This window comes from Rattus rattus, chromosome 7 (assembly GCF_011064425.1).
Source record: "Rattus rattus isolate New Zealand chromosome 7, Rrattus_CSIRO_v1, whole genome shotgun sequence".
Taxonomy (NCBI): Eukaryota; Metazoa; Chordata; class Mammalia; order Rodentia; family Muridae; genus Rattus; species Rattus rattus.
In genome coordinates this window covers 12,487,751-12,509,780 of record NC_046160.1, presented here as the reverse complement: position 1 = coordinate 12,509,780, position 22,030 = coordinate 12,487,751, and the positions used below count along the sequence as shown (strand labels likewise).

The following is a 22,030-nucleotide window of genomic DNA, read 5'->3' as shown; positions in this document are numbered from 1 at the left end:
TAGGGATTCAAACTCGTCTTTTTTTTTAATTTTATTTTATTTTTTCTTGGATATTTTATGTATTTACATTCAAGTGTTATACCCTTTCCCCCCTCCCATACCCTCTCCCCTTCTTCTGTGAGGATTCTCCCCCTCCCACCCACCCACTCCCACTTCAACACCCTGGCATTCCCCTACATTGTGGAAACGAGCCTTCACAGGACCAAGGGCTTCTCCTCCTATTGATGCCAGATAATGCCATCCTCTGCTACATATGCAGTTAGAGCCATGGGTCCCTCCATGTGTACTCTCTGGTTGGTGATTTAGTCCCTGGGAGCTCTGGGGGGGGGTCTGGTTGGTTGATGTTGTTCTTCCTATGGGGTTGCAAATCCCTTCAGCTTCTTTAGTCCTTTCTCTAACTCCTCCATTGGGGACTCCTTGTTCAGTCCAATGGTTAGCTGCAAGCATCCTCATCTGTATCAGTAAGGCTCTGGCAGAGTCTCTCAGGAGACATCCATATCAGGGTCCTGTCAGCAAGCACTTCTTGGCATCAGCAGTAGTCACTGGGTTTGGTGGCTGCATATAAGATAGATCCCCAGGTGGGGCAGTCTCTGGATGACCTTTTCTTCAGTCACTGCTCCACTCTTTGTCCCTGTATTTCCTCCCGTATTTTGTTCTCCCTTGTAAGGAGAACTGAAGCACCCACATTTTGGTCTTCCTTCTTGGACTTCATAAGATCTGTGAATTTTTTCTTAGGTATTCCAAGCTTTTGGGCTAATATACACTTATCAATGAGTGCATACCATGTATGTTTTTCTGTGATTGGGTTACCTCACCCAGGATGATATTTTCCAGTTCCATCCATTTGCCTATGAATTTCACAAAGTCATTGTTTTTTGATAGCTGAGTAGTACTCCATATGTAAATGTACCACATTTTCTGTATCCATTCCTCTGTTGAAGGGCATCTGGGTTCTTTCCAGCTTCTGGCTATTATAAATAAGGCTGCTATGAACATAGTGGAGCATGTGTCCTTGTTATATGTTGGGGCATCTTTTGGGTATATGCCCAGGAGAGGTATAGCTGGGTCCTCAGGTAGTACTATGTCCAATTTTCTGAGGAACCTCCAGACTGACTTCCAGAATGTATGTACCAGTCTGCAATCCCACCAACAATGGAGGAGTGTTCCTCTTTCACCACATGTTTGCCAGCATCTGCTGTCGCCTGAGTTTTTGATCTTGCATGGAAAGATCTATGTACTGAGCTATCTCCCCCAGCCTGCTGCCTCCTGTCTTTTCTTTCTTCTTTCTTTTCTTTCCTTTTTTTTTGAGACGTAGTCTCTGCAATCCTAGTGGTTGTCCTTGAACTTGCTATGTATAAGAGGCTGGCCTCAAACTGAGAATTTGTCTGCCTTTGCTTCCCAAGTATTGGGATTAAAGATCACGATGATTGGCTCCTCGACCTTTCTTGAGGTAGGATCTTATGTTGTCCAGGTTGACCTGGAACTTGCTATGTTGCCAAGACACTGTCTCCACAGGTGTGCATGCTCCTGATTTCTCCGGGCTACCTATCTACAGTCTCTTCACTGGCCCACCTTTGCTCTCCAGCACTGCGCCAGGTCCTTTGCCAGACACCCTAAGCTCTACTGCACTTGGCACCACTGTCCCTCGAACATGCAGTATTTTTGCATGTCTGAACTATAGCATCTCCCCTGCCAGCCCATCCTTGTATATCAAGTTCCTTTCCCTCTACCAAGGATGTCTGCAGCTGTCTATATGTTCTTTCCCCAAAGCGCATCCAAGGTATCTTTTCTTCTATGTATAGGTGTGCTGTGTGTATACTCAGAAGAGGGAGATAGAGAAAACATGAGAGCACTTTGCTCTACAGTTCCAGCTTGGCTTTGAACTCATGATCCTCCGTGTCAGCTGGGATTAGAGACATGCTTGCCTACACTCCTTACACCTGCTTACTCATCTTCCCAAGCACACTAACTGGACGGATTTCTGTCTTGTCTCTGCTCTGCAAAAGAACCTCAATAGAAGATCACCAGCAAATGTTCCAAGTCCTTTCAGTGTTTATAGGCTACTTTCCCTCACCCACACTTTCCCTTCTGTTGGTAGTGATGAGAAGGACTATGACCTTTATTTTTGTGGTCTCTACTAAAACGTGACTCGCACATGTCCACCAAAACCACCCGCAAGCAACGGCTGCTTTCGAAACAAGTAAGGACACAATTAATTAACAAGAAAGCAGATAGAAGAAGATTGCTCCTACGACTTATGTGGGGGATCCCTTTGTGGAACCTAGGAATTGGCACCTGAAACTGTCATATAACGGATTCTTCGAAACCAGTGGTCTGTGGACTTCAATGTAATCTTATGCCGGTGGTTCCTCCTCTGTGGTGGATACCAGAATAATTTATACTTCGTAAAGACAAAGGTTAGTGGGCCTTACTCCCTAAAGAGTTTGAATTCAAAGATATCTTTTTAGAGCTTATGGTTAACAAGCAATGAGTTATGTGCATTAGGGAGGGGGCAGTATTTCTAAGTGCTTGGCAGTTTAACTCGACCACTGAGATGTACCGTACAGGAACTGGAAGAGGAATAGGCATCAGCTGAGGTTTAAGAGCAGCGACTACCCTAAGAGCAGAATCTGGTTTCCTTTTTTTTTTCTTTTAAAGATTTATTTTATTTATTATATATGTACACTGTAACTGTCTTCAGACAACAGAAGAGGGCATCAGATCCCATTACAGATGGTTGTGAGCCACCATGTGGTTGCTGGGATTTGAACTCAGGACCTCTGGAAGAGCAGCCAGTGCTCTTAACCACTGAGCCATCTCTCCAGCCCAGAATCTGGTTTCCTAAAGACTTTCCCCCAAGTTTGTTTTTTGGCTAGTTAGTGATGTTGAGTGGATTTAAAAGAAAGTGTCATTAGTAATTAATGTTGATTATTCCTATTAGAGAAAGTAATACCCACAATTGCTACGATTCTTAGACTCACCCATGGCTCTGGAAGAAATGATCCAAGGTCACCCTAACAGACTGTGGGAGAAGCAGTGTGTCCTGGTTACTTAGCCAGTTTCTCCCATTTCCTGCCCCTGCCCCTCAGAACTGCATCCCAACACTCCTTTGTTGTGCTATCCCTGGCTGTCACAGCCTACTTTCTGTAAAGGGCCTGACAGTAGACATGGGAGCTTTCAGGCCAGTGTGTTGTGAAGCCACTGCAGTGTCGCTGAAGTGTGGAGACAGCCTTAGACACAGGTCATACATAGGTGGTGCTGTGTTCTCTTACAACTTCAGTGACAAAAACAGGAAGGAGGTGAGTAGATCTGATGAGGATATAAGTTACCAACTCCTGCTTCAACCAAAACACTAAGAGTGTTTGATTTTCCTGACAAGAATTCAAGATCCTACAAAAGATGTGGGAATATGAGATGTAGATCAAATACTGATTATGGGTGAACCGGATACCTCAGACCTGACTGCACACAAAGCATTCCCTTCCATGATACTCAGCCAGAGGGTAGGCAAGTACTCAGCAGCATGTTAAAAAACATGTTTATTTTACAGTATGTACAATCAGGAACGTATTTAAAACCATTATCAGTTAAAATAAATGAAGCATAAACCACAATTTAGCTTGTTCTTAGTGTATACATACTCACATCAAAATATAAAGAACACATGAACGTATACCAGAGTCAGAGGCGTGCGCTTCGCTACACCTTGCCATCGATCTTGGTAAGACAGATACACTCCATTGGAAAATCCCATCAATGATGATTTTAACCAAACTAACTTCCTGTGATCCGTAGTAACCATTATGATGTCTGTATGAGGTAGTAACTAAATTATTTTGGCCATGTATTAATACTCTAAATCAAAAGAAATATGGAAGTGATAATAAAATAAGGCCAACAGAAGTAAAAGTCCATGAAAAACGCGATCACGTCACTGTGGAATGTGACAGCTCTTCAGTGTGACTGAAATGTCTAGTGTAGAGTCCTCAGCAGTGCCAGTTTCTCCTGTGCACACTGTCGCCCTGGTGACAGCTGCAGTGTTCTACCACGGTACCGCCATTCTGTGATTTACGTTTTGCAAAGGTGTGTCCTAAGCACAGACAAGCTATCGCACACGATTCTGCTTGCTAGGAAAGATCAGTTACTACAGTAGGTGGTTAACGGCTTTGTTTCACGTAGAAAACAATCCAAATACACGTAGAAAAGATTTGTAGGACCAAATGCGTAGTCACGGCTGGCGTCACAGCCTCTCTGTGACAGCACATCATGTGTCAATACTCTGTGCAGGAGAAACCAGTGCACGTGCATTCAAATTAAAAACAGGATTATAAAATGATTACAGCTCGTTACCATTTTAAAAGTTACAAGATTTATGTCCATATTACTAAATTACATATAATAAAAATACGATAGTGTTAAATGTCTTGTTTCATTACCAGCATCCCATTCTGTAATATGACCACACCCAAGAATTTACTAAGAATTCTTAAAATATTAACCCAGCTGCATTTTAATCCACATTTACATCTGTACAGATAAGACACTTTTACATCTCATGAAAGTACATTATCTACATCAATCCTTAGTGTATGCCTTCAGCAATATGAAGTCTCACAGAAAAATACTGCTTCTATGTACAAAGATTACATAACAAGGCTGAAGCACTTGTGTGTTCAATATGCTAAACAGATCCACACCACTTAAAACAAAGCCTTCTCCCATCTGCCTCGCCACAGTAAGCTATAAGGAACGGAGCCAGGTTCCTGCGGCGCCCGCACAGCTTCGAGGATCCACTAAGGCTGCAGCGGCTGTGGCCCTGTCTCCACAGGTCACTGTCACGACACCGGTGTCAGTAGCTGTTTTCGTGGCCCGCCAGGATGTATAAATTGCTATTTGCTGTTGGGTTGTCAGTTGGTCTACTTTCCAAAACCACAACCCTAAAGGTAATAAGAGACACAAAACAGAACGAAGTTATTTATTTATGAAAACTAACACCAGCCAAACCAACCAACCAAGCATGGCTCTTTTAAACCTCTCTAAACGCTGCTCTTATGGGCGGAAGCCATTTGCAGTCACTGTGATTCCAGCCTGGGAGGTGCCCACTGCCCACCTCTAGATCAGTGTTCTTCTAGGGCCTGAGGGTGAAGGGCAAGGGCTGGGGAGAAACCAGTAATACAGGAGGAATGGGGGCCGGGGAGGGAGGGAAGTGCTAGTCCTATTAATCCTAAAACAGTTGCAGTTTTCAAACCTAAGGATAATTCAGAATAAAATAATAATAATAACAACAATAATATTTGTCATGGACCTCTCAGAGCTGTGTTTGTTGGCATCCAGCATGCCTGCCTTCTGCTGTAAGTTGCTACCAACAGTAGGACTGAGGCAACAGCACCGTCAGAACTAAGGGTCCCGTTAGTTCTAGTTGGAAGACTAGTTTTCAGTAGTTAATAACAAGCTAACAGTGTTGAACACGCAGAATTTCTATTCTTCCAAAAAAGGAAGCAGTCTTACACCGGGTTGGGAGCCCATTCAGTACCAGACAGTTCACAAGGCCCAACTTCATACCTGTCAGATCCAAGAAGTCTGAAGATTCTTGTGTTATCTGAAATTTCTTGTGTTACCTGTTTAGTTAAAACATAATTTTTAAAATTACTCAAATTAAAGATAGAAAATCTTTTAAAAATTCTTCCCCTCTTCTGCGACAGAATCTTGCTGGATAGCCCAGGCTAGATCTGAACTCTGGATCCTTACATGTATGTGGCACCGCGCCTGACTCCAAACATACTTTTTTTTTCTTTATTAACTTGAGTATTTCTTATTTACATTTCGATTGTTATTCCCTTTCCCGGTTTCCGGGCCAACATCCCCACATACTAACTTTTGTTTAGATAGTTCATGGACAACATTATATATAGCAAACGCCCAGCCCCCCTCTGAACTACCACAATTTGTAGGATGGGAAGGGTCTTCTCATTATTATGTATTTTAAGTTTGTAATCACATCAGTTTGTTAGCTCAGGGAAAATGTGGCAAACTTGGAATTAATCCTCAAATACTTCCTAGATTATAACTTCCAGCGAAAATTTTAATGAAAAGCACAAAATTCATTTTTTTCATCCAAAGTGTCATCTACATTAGTGTGAGTGGCAAGACCACAGACACCATCCAGCCACTCACAGCTGGCTTTGCGCCTTGAGCAGTTGCTGTGTGGATGACAGGAACATTCAGAGGCCAGCGCAGAGTTTGGATTTATTAGCTGGGATTTCAGACGAGATGTGCACTGTGGGAACAGCTCTGGCTCCTGTACCTGGGGCAGAAGTGAACCTCCCAGCATTCCTGTCAGTACGAGCAAGTCTGACGTGCTCATGACGAACAAGCATCTTTCCCACACCTTCCCTGCTCTCCTCACGACCACTTTCTGATAGAATGCATCAGTGTGACCAAGTACTGACCACCTGGCAATAAAGACTGAGGCCACAGAAAGGGAGAGGAGCTCAATGCTGATGGCTTATAAAACACAAAAATAGTCCAGAGCATGCCTCTAGCAATAACTCCTTCAATAGTGAGGCTGAAACCTAGAACATTCAATTTGATGCTGAAATAAAATTTATTCCATCAAAACCCTATAATGAGCTGTTCTAGAAACACTAGTGTTCCTTCACTTCTGGTGTGGCACTGAACTGATGAAGGGAACTCCTTTATGTCAGCAATGGTGGCTCTGGCCTGTACATGCAGGGGAGGCAGGGCTTTGTCAGTTAGAAGGACGTGGAGTTCATGAGGGTATTAAATATCTCTCTGTGTAGTTTGAGAAATGCCTCTGAGGAACTTTTGGACAAACACTTTTCCTTCTGCTACTGAGCCCCCTTTCTATTTAACCTGCTCGAGTGATGCTACGGAGACCGGCTTAAGAATCCTGGGAAAGTCTGTGATGGTTTTACCTGTCATGATATCTTAGGTCAGCCATTCCTCTTGCTCACGCTAAGGCCCCGCCAACAGAAGTGCTGAGCTGAATTAAGTAAGCTGTGTATCTTAGACCTAAGTTATTTCTGTGCAGCAGGAAGGGCTCAGACAGAGGGGCCAACAGTCATGCCTCGTGAATGAAGACAGCCGAACAGGCGCACTGTTGTTAAGTGCAAAGCCTCCCAGGTCTGGGCAGCTGAGGACTCAGCCGACGCTTTGGGAGTGTCAAAGGCTCCTGTCTGGAGTCTTAGGGGAGTTACGGAGGCAGGAGAGGTACAGGTTGAAGTCTGCTGGCTCACAGACGAGAGAGAAGGCTCAAGAATAGCAGTTCTCACCTGTGGGCTGCCTTCACAGGGGCTGCTTAGGACCACTGGAAACCCAGTTATTTATATTATGATTCAGAAGAGCAGTAAACTTACAGTTATGAAGTAGCAATGAAGTAGTTTTATGGTTGGGGTCAGCACAGCCGAGAACTGTAGTAAAGGGTGCAGCAGCACCAGGAAGGCTGAGGGCTCTGCTCCAGAGCACAGAGCATGTGCTCACCTCACCACTCCTGAACACTCTAAGCGCAGACACACTTACGGGGTCACCTGGGAACTCTAGAGAGTTGAAAGAACTGCCTGAAACAGATTTCGTGTCTTCTACTTAGCATTTTTAAGGAGACAGGCTTCACTATTGCCGCCTGTAGTCAACTCTGCTGTTGCTGTGTTGCCTGAGGCAGGCCTGAATTCCTGAGTTCAAAAGATCTTCCTGCCTGGGCCTCCTCCCATTAAGACGATAGGAACAGTCACCATGGCTTCATGTGACCTCACAATGAGCAGCTTCAAAAGATCACTTACCTCGTTAGATCTAAAACTTCTACCTTGCATCCCGTGTTTCCAGAAAGCTAGCACACTGTCTTGTAGACAAACTAGTAGACAAGAACAGCTCAGTTACTGTTAAGTAGGGACGTTCAGTGGCAAGCGTCCCGTCATCCCCACCTATCCCGTACAGCAATGGGTCCATGGATAACCTCAGTACTGCATACTGATATTAAATTTATGAATTTCATATACATGGTACATTCATCTTTTTGATATGAGAAACGTACTGAAATTTGTTTTCTTAAAGTGACTAACAAGCCGTCCGAGCACACGGAAGCCCTGATAGCAGCACAGAAGCCCCAGGCACACTCCATCCATTACAGATTAAATACATTTGCCTTTGCTCCAAACAGAGAGACAGCTGGACCCTCAACGCTGGCCTCCCTGCCCCTGCCTCTCAGACAGTGCTGCATTCACTTCCGCATTACCATTCTCAGACCTGTTTACACGGATTAGCTCCACACGAACAACTATTTCTACTTTTCCTTACTGTAAATGATGGCATAAGACATTCCTGTGCACATTTCCGAAAACCTGCACACTATTTCCTAAGGCATGGCATTAGGAAAGCAGTGGGACACAGGCAGAGTCATGAATAAGGCAGCTTTCAGTTTTGTATTCACATCTTTGACAGTGTCACTGCGAGGAAGAAATCCGATTGTTTCCCGCAGAAATCCAACAGCGCTGGCCTCCTTTTCCCAGGGACACACAACCTCTGAGTTCCCATTCACGAGTGGCTTTGCATTAGCCCTTCTTTCTGTCCCATTTTGCTTTTCTGTTTCTGTGTTCACTCTTGGCCTTACTCTGCCAATGTATGTACATGAAAAAACGACCTCACTGGTAAAATACATAAAAAGTCCCTCAAACACCAGACTCAATGCTTGTGCATGTAAGTGCACACGGCTTTATTTCCCCCAGCCCACGAGTCGTTGTCACTTTTGACTTCTCAGCACTTTACTGATCTGGTTTGAATGTGCTTGGACCAGGGAGTGGCACTGTTAGGAGGTGTGGCCTTGTTGGAGGAAGTGTGTCAGTGTGGGGGTGGGCTTTGAGACCCTCCTCCTAGCTGCCTGGAAGATAGTAGTCTTCTCCTGGTTGCCTTCGGAACAAGGCGGAGGACTCTCAGCTCCTCCAGTGCCATGTCTGCTTGCATCCTGCCATGCTGACAGTGGACCAAATCTCTGAACTGTAAGCCAGCCCCAGTTAAATGCTGTCCTTTAAAAGACCTGCCTCAAACTTAACTCATAACAGTATTTGAGTTTGGCAGCATATTCATGAACAAAATTCACCTACTGATTCTTCTTTTAATTGTTGAATTCATCTAGATTTTGTTTTGATCACAATTCATCAAATCATTAATTTGTATTGTTCAATAATTTTGCTTTTTCAAAATAAATCCTTATGTATGAAAAAAAAAAAAAAAAAAAAGACCTGCCTCGATCGTGGTGTCTCCTCACGGCAATGAACCCTAAGACACTGCCAGAAATCACAACTCTCAGGAGAAAATGGCAACGAGGAACTTTTCTTTCTTTTTCTGACACAGGGTCATGTAGGTTTCTGAGGCTGGACTAGACTAGAACTTGCGATGTTGCCCAGGCTGGCCATGAACTCGCAGTTTTCCTATCTCAGCACCCTGAGCTCTGGGGCTGCAGGGATGCACCACTACTTCTGGCTGAAGACCTGCTGCCAAAACTCCCTGACAGCAGGCAGGGACAGCGACAGCACAGCAGGAGGCACCGAGGGCCACGCTTTAGAGCCCTTGTGTGGATTCTCTAGGATGGTGGAGGAAGTGTAAATTCAGCAGTGGCACAGGGGGAAGGACAGAAACATTTACAGTGCACGTGACTACTGCACACACTCAAAGGATTCGTAAGAAGGAAACACAGCTACTCTGTCCAAACTAAAAGGCCTTAACAGTAGAGTCATTTACAGCGTCAGTAACCATCACATTTTAAATGCTCGTAATGCAGAGAAATACGGACGGCGACTCACCTATGGATTCTATCTGGAAATCGAAGGTGAGCTCTGAAGATAATTTTCTGCTGGATTTCAATCTTCCTTGGAGATTCACTATTTTTATACAACCTGGAGAAAAACAGAAGTCACTCAAAAGTAAGAGAAGAGAAATCTTTTCAGCAGACACCCACAGGCAGAAACTTACAATCCAAGCACACGAGGATGGTGTCTCTCTCCAGCTGGGTCACATGGGTGACGTTTGTCTGCGGGGCATCTACAACACAAACACAGCTGGCTCACTTACAGAACTCTGCAATACTTATAATGTCTTCTTTCTTAAACAGAAGAGAACCGTGGCCCGCTGCACTGGGAATGGGGGGACATCTCTTACAGAGCTGCACTGGGACACTGGGGCTCTGTGCTGATGTGGACAGGGCAGCAGAGCTGGCCCCTCAATTCTACTGCTACCGAGAACAGTGTTTATATTTAATCTGAAACCAGGAGTCTTGCCTTGTAAGGTACAGTTCTGGTCACTTTCTGATTTTAAACTCAGACCATCTGGGCTGTGCTTTGAACATCATGTGATCAGTGTGTATTAAATGAAAGGACTGGAGAGTTAAACAAATTACTTTTTAACTAAACATAAGCTAAAATATTGAAACATTTTTTCAGAAACTCATCACGTGTCTGTGGGATGGTGTATGCTCGCTATGCTTGCCTTGGCTCTGTGTAGCCGGATGTCAACGTTGGCTGTCTTCCATCATTTTCCTATTTTTTTGAGACAGGGTCTCTCACTGAACCCGAATTTTCTGGCCAACAAGTCCCTGACTCTTCCCCAGTACAAGGTCAAAGATGCAGAACACGTGGGTACCAGGGATCCAAACTCGTGCAAATCATTCCCTGTATCTTTATCTCCTGACTTCAGAGAGAGATTTCTGTACTTATGGAAATCCTTTGGATAAACCATGTGAAACTTCTGGGTGAAGTTTCTTGGAAGGAGCTGTTTTAAGGCCTGGTCAGGAAATGAGGCCTTTCATTTAACAATTAGTGTGTTTAAAATACTTCAGAGAACTAAGGCGTTGTTGAGACAGACTGATAGCAAACTATTTCTCATCCAGCAACCTCTTCCTGTCAGCAGGATGGACAGCAGGTGGACCCCAGCTGTCGCACCGGGAGACAGTGATGATAGTGAGACTCGGAGAAAGCCAGAGAGACCCCATACTCCTGCAAAGAGCTCACCTCGCCTTCCTTCAGCAGTGTCTGTGAAGACCTGCTCGGATTCAGTGGCTAACACCCTGGGCTGCGGATGTGACCTGTCTTCTGAGCCCTCCCCCTCTCCCTCCTTCTGAGCCCCACCCCACCCACTTCTCTGGTTGGCATCACTCTTTAGTCCAGGCTGGCTTATTACTATGTTGCTTGGGCTGGCCTTCACTTCCAACAACTATCCTGCTTCCGCCTCCTGAGTGCTGGGGTTCCACATGTGAGCCACCAAGCCTTTGCTTACTTTTGCTATGAACAGTTCCACACACTTCCCCAGACTCCCGCCTGACACGTCTTGCTAGAAAACTCTTTCACATTTCCCTATGAAGTGTGCATTCTCTACTGCATAACAGATCATCCCATAGGTGTCCACGCGTGTATATGCGCATATATGAGTGTTGTTTCGGGAGAGGTCTCATATAGTCCAGGCTGGCCTCGAACTCACTATGTAGCTCAGATTGGTGTCGAACTCCTGCTCTTCCTGCCACCACTTCCGAAGTGCTGGGATTACAGGTGTGTACCACCACACTTGGCTCTACAGTATTTTTAAAGAGAAAAAAGTAAAAGGGGCTTTTCACCATCAATAAGTTGTTTAAAAACTAAAGATAAGATATTGAAAGCTCATGTTTTTTAAGTGAGAGTTCAATCCGATCTATTTACCACAAAATTATTTTGCTACAGTACAATACAAGTTTTAAAGTATAATCAAATTTCTATAAAAAGACTATTTGGACCCAACACTTGTAAGGTGATTAGGGTTAGCTGTCAAAGGAAGTACCTGTTCACCAACTTGACTACATACATTTAATATGAGAGATAAATTATGTAAGAATTATTTAAAAATTCTCACAAATACTTTAGGAATAGTAATTAACTCACATACGTATCTTAACTTTAAATCACTTAAAGGTTTTGTTGAAGATATTGAGTATTAGAGTACCAACTACAGAAGACACCTGTACTCATGGTCTACGCTGACCTCCCTCTGAAGGCACCTTTTCTATCATCTGAGATTTGTGTGCACGTGAACTGAAAGAAAACTCGTGTTTAAGTATTGTGGGTGTTTTGCCTGCATGTAGGTCTGTATATCTGTGCATCACCTACCTGCCTGGTACCTGAGGAGGCTCTCAGAAGCCATAAGGGCCCTGGAACTGGAGTTACTGGAGTGAGCTGCCATGTGGCTGCTGGGAACTGAACTCAGAACCTCTGGAAGAACAGCCAGTGCTCCTAACCACTGAGCCATCTCTCCACCTAACACATAAGCTCTTAAAGCATGGTGTCTCGTTTCAACATCACCAGCACTGACTGCAGGCCAGCCAAAGCAAGCACTCTGGGTCTGGAGCCTAGGAATGCTCTCTGAAAGCTCACATTTGGGAAGCACTGGCCTGCACTGACTACTCAGCAGTGACCACGTATATCGACATCCTTACTAAACAGAGACTAAAATGGTAGAATTAACTGATGATGTAGACAGGGCAACTGGAGCTAAACAATAAAGAAAAGTTTAAATCTATACCACTTAAAATTATATTTAAATGCTTGAAAATACCAGTGTTGTAAAATGTCTATGGTTTTTTTTTTTTTAATCGAGACAAGGTCCTTGTGAAGTAGCCTAGGCTAGCTCTGGAATCACATCTTTCTGCCTCTGTCTCTGAAGTAGTAGGATTCTTGGTGTGCACCACCATATCTGGCCCCTGGTCCCTGTAAATGTTCCCTCATTAATATGATTTCAGAAAGATTTGCTCTTCATATGAATAGTAGCACCAAACAACTGAGTTTTCTAAAACTCTAAAAATAAGGACAAAAGAAATAGAAAACACTATCAAAATGTTAAGAATATTTGCTCATGTATTAAACTATTACTTGGGTTTTGAGAACTATGATTCGGATGGTCATATTAATATAGCTTTTTCCAGGTAAAATTACTAGAAATGAGTGTGATTTCTGAATTTTGAGAGAGGAAGAGAGAGTGCTTGGGACTGAACTCCTGATTCATATTCTCTCTCTCTCTCTCTCTCTCTCTCTCTCTCTCTCTCTCTTTCTACATTTTCAGTTCTCTCTCTCTCTCTGTGCTTTTTAATATTTTATTTTTAATTATGCATCTATGTGTGGGGCTTTGTATAAATGAATGCAGGTCCCCTTGGAGGCCAGAAGAAAGCACTGGGCTCTTGGAACTGGAGTTACAAATAGTTGTGAGTTGCCTAACGTGGGTGCTAGGAAACAAACTGCAAGAGTAGCGTGTGTTCCTCAGGGCTGTGTCGTCTCTGCAGCCCCACCCGCAGCTCTGTGTGCACTCTGCAGTATGACTCTAGTCCCCAGCCACACCAGCAGCCCACAGAACCAAAGCTTACTGACGCATGTTGTGGCCTTCGAGAGAAACAGCTACCTAGAGTGTGTGACCTTGAGTAACACAGTCCTCAAACACGAGAACCACGCTGGTAGCTCCTTATTTTATTATAAGGCATGTTTTCCTAGGAAAGGTATTTAATAAACATGTATGGCTATGGTCTGGACCTGAACTCTTCAATAGGCTCATGTCTTAAACTTGTTACCTGACATTTTAAAATTTATTTACTTATCTGTGTGCATGAGAGTTACAGTGTGGTGTGGGGGCCAGAGGACCACTGCAGGAGCCAGTGTCTGCCATGGATCTCTGGGATGACTCTGGTTGTCAGGCTGGGCACTGAGCATTCTCGCTGGCCCCTCATGTCCCCTTTCTGCTCCTCCTGGCTGGTGGGACTATCCTGAGAGGCTGTGGGATCCTTAGGAAGCAGGGGACTCCCTGATGGAAGGTCACCAACAGGGCCAGGGCTCTGAAGGTAACAGCTTGGCTCCTGCTTCACAACCTCAGTGGGGGCTCACCACGTGCTCCCAGTGCCAGGAACTGCTCTACTCCAGGAGCCCTTCTCTGCCATGATGGCTGAAAGGTTTTGAAACCATGAGCCAAAATAAATATTTCTTTAGTTGTCCCTGTATGTATTTTGATCACAATAATATATAAATAACCAAGACCCATAACAAATACACACCAATTTATTTCCACATTTAAAGAGTGTATGCACACTCTATAGACATGTTTTAAATGTGTTGGGCACACTAACTACATTTTATAGCATGTTATTCCTTCTCCCAGTTTACCAGTATAGTCATGTAAGACTGGCTTTTCTTGCTGGGACATTTAGAACACTCACTGCCTTTATGACAGCCATTGGCACTGTGTTGACAATGACAGAATGATCACAAACCTGACTCTGTGAACCATGACGAGGTAGAATTTGGATTGACGGTCTCAAATCGCACCACTTGGTTGAAGTCTCGCCCTCTACTGACGCCAACACAGACCAGAGGGTACTCCTGCTCTGGCACCACCAGCATCTCGAACAACCGGAGCGGACACGGCATTGGGAACTCTATGTGCTGGAGAGACAAACACGCTGAGCAGAGGGACCAAGGCCACATCGCCCAGCGGGACAGCAGGGAGGCCGGAACCTCCCCAGACGCAGAAGAGCCTTCTGCTCCAGGAACATAGAGCGTGCACATAAACCTGAAGTAAAGTATCTTTATTAATGTTACATTAACATTACACAATTTTTGGATATTAGTACTTGGAAGAACTCTTGCTAGTCTTGTCTCTTGAGAGCTAGACAAGTTCAGGAGCTGAGTGATGGCCCCGAGTCACCCGGCTCCTGTAGCAGCCTCCCATCTCAGATCTTCAGTTATACTCGTTGGCTTTCCTTACCAAATGAGCAAACACGGAGGAAAGACAAGCAACATCAGTCAGCACGCACTGAACAAGAAATCTGCCTCCTAGCTCAAGGGATCTCATCAACACGGTAACTTTGATATAATGCCACCTTTTCATATAACTAAATTATTTTTCATATTGCTATAAAGAAAACAAAAACATTCCAGAGATCTGGAAATAGAAACCACGAACTTCATTAATAACCAGGAATGAAACAAAGTTTCCCCATGTCCACCAGAATGGCTGAGGTAGAGTGGCCTGAGAGCCCAGTCAGGGGTGGTGGGGACAGACATCAGGACAGCCACTGTGGCTCACTTGCTGTCTCCAGTGTTGAACCTACGTGCTCCTCACGACTCAGCCACACCTGAGGTAATCTACAGAATGAGGGTGGGCATTCACGGGAGACTACGTCAAAGTGAGAACTCAGAAACATCCAACTGGCTGTCAGCAGTCACTGGGATAAAAATCAGAACACACGGAACAGAAAATCAAGAGCAAGCAAAGGGAACAAAGGCCCCACCCAGCCACTGAATACGACGCTGCACACGAGGAGACGACCGCACACTGAATCATGCTTTCTGACCCGACTTCCTACTGTGACCCTGGGATCAGCTCTCACACTGCAGTAGAAGGTAAAGAACTGGACTTACACAAACTTTAGCTCTTTCTTTTAAGCGCATTCTTTCAAGTTTGTATTTTGTTGCTTTTATAAGTAGGTTGCATTTTAACTATTTTCCAAATGGTTACAGCTAGTACTTAATTAATTAGTACTTAGCAATTAAATAGGATTTGCTTTTTAACCTGGCAACTCATCCATGCCAAGGAAAACAGGTGAAAGGGGTTTGCAAGCCAAATGACTAGTTTGAAGCCACAAAGACCTTGGTGGCTCGAAGGCACAGCTCTGCATACACCTGCACACCAGCCACCTGTGAGCTCTCCCCAGGGATACTGGACTGCTTCTGTCCCAGACACACATCTCCCTACTGCGCCTCTCTAGGAACTCACCATTTGCTTAGGGCAGATTTTAAGTAAAACCTCTTTCTCTTCCCCATGATCCTGCTAAGGTGCTCAGACTTCCTTTAGACTCTCCATGTAGCCGAGGCTAGCCCTGAACTGGTGACTCACCCGCTCAGCCTCCCAAGTGTTGGAATGATGTAGGCAGGCATTTCTTTAACAATTTTTAAAATGTAATTTTATGTACATGGGCATTTTGCCTGCACATTCATGTGTGTACTAAATGCATGCCTGGTGCCAGGAGAGCCCAGAAGAGTGGGCTCTAGAGGGTCAGATCTGGAGCTGAAGTTACAGATGGTGCGGTGGCTCTTCCTGGCTGTCACCTGACTACATCTGGAGAGAACTACAATCCAGAATTGGAGGGCACACCGTGATCCAGGTCTTGAGACTGGAAGACACAGGTTTCTGACCTGGATCTTGGCACGGAGATGTTGAGGTATAGTAGCCACGAAAAGCTGAGGCCCAGGCAAGGTAGTACACACCTTTAATCCCAGGAGACTAAGGCAAGGAGATCTCTGAGTTCAAGGTCAGCCTGGGACAAAGGAGGTCCTAGATCCAGTCATGGTGGGTACACATCTTTAATCTGGGCCACACCTTCCACTGGAGGTCTACATAAGGACACTGGAAGAAGAAAGATTCATCTGTTGGAACTTATTTCTGTAGAAGCCCAGCTGAAACTACTGCCTCGTGGGACTAGCAACTACTGGATCCTTGGGCTTCATCCACAGCTGCCCACTGTTGGGTTAGTTGGGCTACAATTGTAAGTCATCACAATACATTCCCCCAATATAGAGAGACATTCCATAAGTTCTGTAATTCTAGGAGAACCCTGAGTATTTTAGATGGCGATAGGTGCTGGGAATTGAACATGGGTCCTCTGAAAGAATAACCAGTGCTCTTGACCACTGATCCATCTCTTCAGACCCTAACCTACCATGTATGAATGTATGAATGTGACCACAGGTGCCCGAGGAGGCAGAGGTGTTGGGGCCCATGGAGCTCTTAATGGCTGAGCCATCTTCAGCCCAGCCTTCCATATTTATGATCAGGCAATTGAAAGAACTTAAAGGATCTTTCAGATGTGGTTAAGATTAATGAAGTAGGCAGAATGATATGTGTGGGTCTTTATTTTTTTCTGAGCATGTAAGAAGCCTACAGGTTTTGACTCTGGGCATCTGGCTTCCTGTAGTGATTAGGCTAAGTCACAAGTCGGTAGCAGCAGGGGCTCCTGACTCAGGCAGGCACCCACATGTTCTTGGTGACTGCGAGTGGCCCTCACATCTGACTTACTGTAGCAAACAGCACCGAGTCGTCTTTAGAGTAACAACATAGTGTTGCTGGGGAGATCTTTAATTTAATCTTGTTTATGATAAAAATGTGGCCTAACAATGCAAACACTCTAACATGCTACCAAGAGGACAGAAGAATACAGAAAGCAAAAGAAAATATTTGAATGCACCTAACGGTCACAGTCATAGTACAGAAGCACCAAGAAAACTAAATAAATTCAAATTCACAAATAACAGTGCACAGAAGTCATGAAGCACATACAGAAAGGGACATTCAAGAAATGTCAGCTAAGGGTGTAAGACACTCCTGGAGAAGAGCGGGCTGTGTACTGACTCCTGTCCTAGAGCTGGCCACAGGCCTCACCAGTCAGTCAGGTCAAACTCTCCAGTGTCATCCACTTAGGAAAGAGAAGCCTCAGAGGGACTGCCAGTGCCATTGCTGCATCTAGGAGCACACACTCCCTCTTGCATGTGTGTGTGTGTGTGTGTGTGTGTGTGTGTGTGTGTGTGTGTGTGTGTGTGTGTGTGTGTGTGTGTGTGTTCCTCTGCTAGGATCAGCCCCAGAGATCCTCTGACCCTCTCCCAAGGCTGGGGACACAAGTACACATGGTCATGTCCTGCTTTTACTGGGGGGCAGGGTGTCCCAAACTCAGGGCCTCATGCCTGAACAGCAAGCACTCTTACTCGCTGAACCACATCCCCAGACCCCGCATACCCCGATCTTTCTAGCTCAAAGATAAGAAGAAATGGTCTAAGAGAACAGAAACTGACATGTGGAGTTTATTCATGCTAAAACGTAACCATCCTCTCTTCATGTGTGTGGCTGACACCACAGAAGTATTATTCCCTTTATAGAGGTCAAGAGTAAGGGTAGAGTTCAAGTAGAATAAGGAAGGCAGGCAGGAGACTGTGGAAAACTCAACAGTATAGACGATACTCCTGCTCCACCCAGGGAAAGACATACGTTTCCACACTAGGCAAGATAAAGGAGAGTCTGAGAAAAAGCTAATTTTGCCATAAGTAGGCTGCACTCTACAGGATATTAACAAGGCTCCTTTCCCTAGGCTTTGGAATATTTTTGAGTAGGAGTCTCACATATTCTAGATGGGCCTTGAACTCTTGATCCTTTTGCCTTCATTTCAAATGCTAGGATTACAGGAACACAAAATCATACCTAGATCCTCCTTGAAAATATTCTGAAGATGAGTATTAGTCAAAGATCCTAGACAGACTTAACCAGTTCTCCTAAGGCCATTGGAAGGCCTGGGACCTCGCTCCTGTCTTTTACTAGCCTACCCTACGCTACCTCCCTGGTTTCCTTCAGAACCTCTATGGGGCCACCATGCAGCTTTCACAGCCTACCACACACCTGAGAAGTAGCTGAACTAAAGTCTTCTCTAAAAGACAAGCAAGGCTAACACAGGGTGTGCACTGTAGAAGTCATGAATGCTTACCTTAATTAACATAAACTTCTGCATTGGCTCAACCCATTCTAATAGAACAATGCTAGTCTGAAGTGCCCCGCACAGGTACTTATGGCCCGTGTAAGGATTTCTCACTGAAAAGGCAAAAGAGTAAACATCAGTTTTCTCAGTACATAAAATCCTTACAATAATAGTTTTATGTTCCAAAAATAGAGATTACAAAAAAACGAAAGCAGGCTACCATTTCTTAATACTTGTATATTAGAGGGAACGAGAAAGATTGTTTTAGGGAATAGTGAGAGGTGCCTAGCACTTAAAGGCTTTTGTTTCAATGCACACATACAACTGCTGGCCCCGTCAGGTGTCACGTGTACAGTGGCAGTGAAGGTAGCTGAGGCTGTGCCATCCTGAGGAAAGTGACTCTGGTGAGAAGACGTCGAATGACACAGTACACACTCAAGTGGTTCGCAAGGCGCTTTTGACCATAATGTACAGAGGCTATAATGCCTGGCTTCTAAGAATAAGTATTTACCTCCTTTCAACTATATCCCTTTTAGGATCACTAGAAAACATTATAGGCACTAATCAATAACACACACTTGAAAATAATAAGATCGAATTGCCTCAATTTGAGCTTTTCTTACATTTAAGATATAATGTAAATACATAGAAATAAGGAGGTTTTTGAAAGCCATGTAGAGGACAATAATAAGATCCTTAACTTCACCTAGATTCTAAGTTAAAAGGCAGAGGCAGTGAGGGACAATATGACTCAGGCAAAGCCAACGGAAAAGCCCAGGCGGTGAAGCAGGGTCAGGAAAGCCCCGAGGTCTCTTTCCTCACACAGGACCAGTTCTCAGGTTAGCTGCCACTCAGGGCAGCAAGGCCACAGCAGCCCTGTCACCTGTCTGTCGGGGCCAGCAGCTCTGCTTTCTGTTGAGCTCTCTACCCAGCCTCAGCCTCTGAGTCTCCCCCTTCCTGGCTCTGCACCGCTCGTGTGGAGCTGTTTGCTCTTGGCGGTACAGCGAATCCCTTCTTGGCCACAGTAGCCTCAGCATTAGAACCCGATCTGTACGCTCAGATGGACCGGCCATCTCTCTGCTGCCTGCATCCAGCCTGTACCCAGCGACGAGTGTTTAACTTGTAGTGCTGCACGTGTATGTGGCTCTGCACACGCAGTGCTCTCCAGCTCCTCAGTTAACTCTTCAGAGGCTCAGCTGCCTGTGCTTAGCGTCCTTCCACACCGGCAGTGTCCTGACCGTGTGCTTGCTCACTTCCCTCTGACAACAGCAGTGAGTCAAGGAACACCACTTTGCGCTTTGTTGTAGTTAGGTGTAAACAGTTATAAAGACGGGAGAATACAGTCGAGAGGCCTGTGCACAGAGGCCTCTGTCATTATAGCATTAATATCGTGAATACTCGGTTCTCAACTGCAGGCCGAGAGTGCAGGCCGAGAGAGCAAGAGCAGCCCTGGGAGCACTCAAGGCAGAGGCGTGACCATAAGGAGCTGCTCACAGAGAATGTGATGCGCTTATTTCCTGCGATGAGAGTTACCCCACTGTTCCATTTATCATCGTCATCACCTATCCCCTACAGACTGCAAGCCTCACAGGCTCCCTTACACTCCGCCACACAGGAGAGCCACACGGCACTGGAGTCTACTTACCCACGCAGCACTTCTGACACCACTTGGTTTCAGGAATCTTTGCTGATACAGCAAATTTCCTAAATGTGAATGGAGAAGAATATAAGACACAGGCAAGCAAAGTGTCCACTGCAAAGATGAACGCTCTTACACACCAGTGGGGAAAGCATGAGCGAGAAGTTAGTGCTGTTAAGTCCATATTAAAGAAAGAATATGGGGGCGGCAAAATGGCCCATATACTACCAAGCCCGAAGGACACACACACAAATATAAAAAGTTAAAATATACTGGATTGCTTTTTTAGGTCCCCATCAATTCCAAATGGAATACAGTTTTAGTTAAAAACACAACAGAACTGTGAAGTATTTTGAATTCAGAAGAACATGACCTTGGGATTTCTTTTTTAAATGCAGATCCAGTGAAATACATAAAACATACACGTAAGCAGTGGCAGTCGTCATCGTACATCTAGTCTGTCGGGTTACAGACAGCATTCAGTGAGCTGCATCAGTAACCCTGCTTTACCAGAGAGGACCAGTGACACAAAGGAAGAGAGGCTGGGAGCGGGAGAGGGTCTTTCAACACATGTCATGGCTTCCGCTGTGAGGAGCGGTCTTGTTGTTGCTGCCCAGCAATTAAGAATGTGTGCTGCTCTTCTGGCCTCTGCAGCTGCCTGCAGTCAGGTGCAAATACCCACACAGGCACACACAGAACACACATAAATAAAATATGTGGATGATGTCATGGGTGAGGCAGGTACAAGACAGACGGAGGCCTGTCATTGGACGAGAAGGAAGGATGGGCGGGAGAGAAGTTTGAAGGAAGAGGAGGAGACTGGAACGGAAAGGAAGAAGACAGGAGGGAGAGACAGAGAGGGTGAGAAGCCATGGCAGGTGATGTTAAGATTCCGCTCTGTATATTTACAGGTTGTTATTAATGTTCTTAGGGGATGGATGGTACCGGGCTTTGTATGGTTAGGTGGGCAATTACATCTTATCAGTTGGATCTAAGGTTATTGTGTTGCGTGTTCTTTCATGTGCAGATTTAAGTGTAATGGAGTGTGGGGCGGCTGGTCTGGGCCGCCACGGATTTGGAATGTGTGCTTCTGGCAAGATACCTTGGAGCACTGTGGTGCATTTCTAACATGTGTAACAAAATGCCCAAAATGGTAATTTAGGGGTAAAATACACACAAAGGGGTAAAATCTTCCACCATGGAAACCTCTTAAAGGAAGAAGCAATATCTTATTCACCTGTGTCTCATCTATTCATGGAGACTCTTCATGTACAGTCAGTAAAAACTGGGAAAAGGAAACAAGCAAAAAGCCTCTAAAACATGGCCTGTGGGCGACATGACTACGGCAGAGCACACGCCTGTAAAATGTTAGGCCGTGTGACTTCTGCCTGCATGTGTGCCTTGCATCCCCACGTCTCCAGTGATCTGGTACTGATTCACACACATGGTTGTGATCCCCCGTGAGGTGCCCTCAGGAGACCCTGGATCCTCTGGAGCAGCAGCCAGTGCTCTTAACCACTAAGCCGGCTGTCAGGCCCCCAGCACAAAGCCTCTTTACGTCTATGTGCGTTCTGTCTGGTCTGTGGGGGAGTTCCAGGAGTCTCTAGACACACACTTGGTAGTAGTTTTTATGTCCACACACAGTTTGGATTATTAAGTACAAAGTCAGAATGGAAAGGATGAATAGGTAGGCAGACAAACAGAAGCACACAGTGGTAGCAATGACAACTAGGGACAACAACCTTAATTACAAATACAGCTACTACCATAGAACCTGGAGTCCCCAATCACTATCCTGAGCAATTATGAAAACACCAATTAAATTTGATATATCGACCTTAAGACAGAAAAGCTTAAGTTTT

At 45.0% G+C, this 22,030-nt stretch overlaps 1 protein-coding gene across 1 annotated transcript in view; it reads right to left on the bottom strand.

Annotated features, from left to right (window-relative positions):
- Positions 1-3,515: 3,515 nt before the first annotated feature.
- Positions 3,516-22,030, bottom strand: part of Map4k3 (mitogen-activated protein kinase kinase kinase kinase 3) — a 169,128-nt gene continuing 150,613 nt past the window's right edge. The window contains 8 exon segments of the mRNA XM_032908817.1: positions 3,516-4,937; positions 5,563-5,618; positions 7,797-7,867; positions 9,813-9,905; positions 9,982-10,050; positions 14,282-14,453; positions 18,539-18,642; positions 20,175-20,233. Of these exon segments, the coding sequence (XP_032764708.1) occupies positions 4,850-4,937; positions 5,563-5,618; positions 7,797-7,867; positions 9,813-9,905; positions 9,982-10,050; positions 14,282-14,453; positions 18,539-18,642; positions 20,175-20,233 (712 nt within the window). The 3' untranslated portion in view covers positions 3,516-4,849.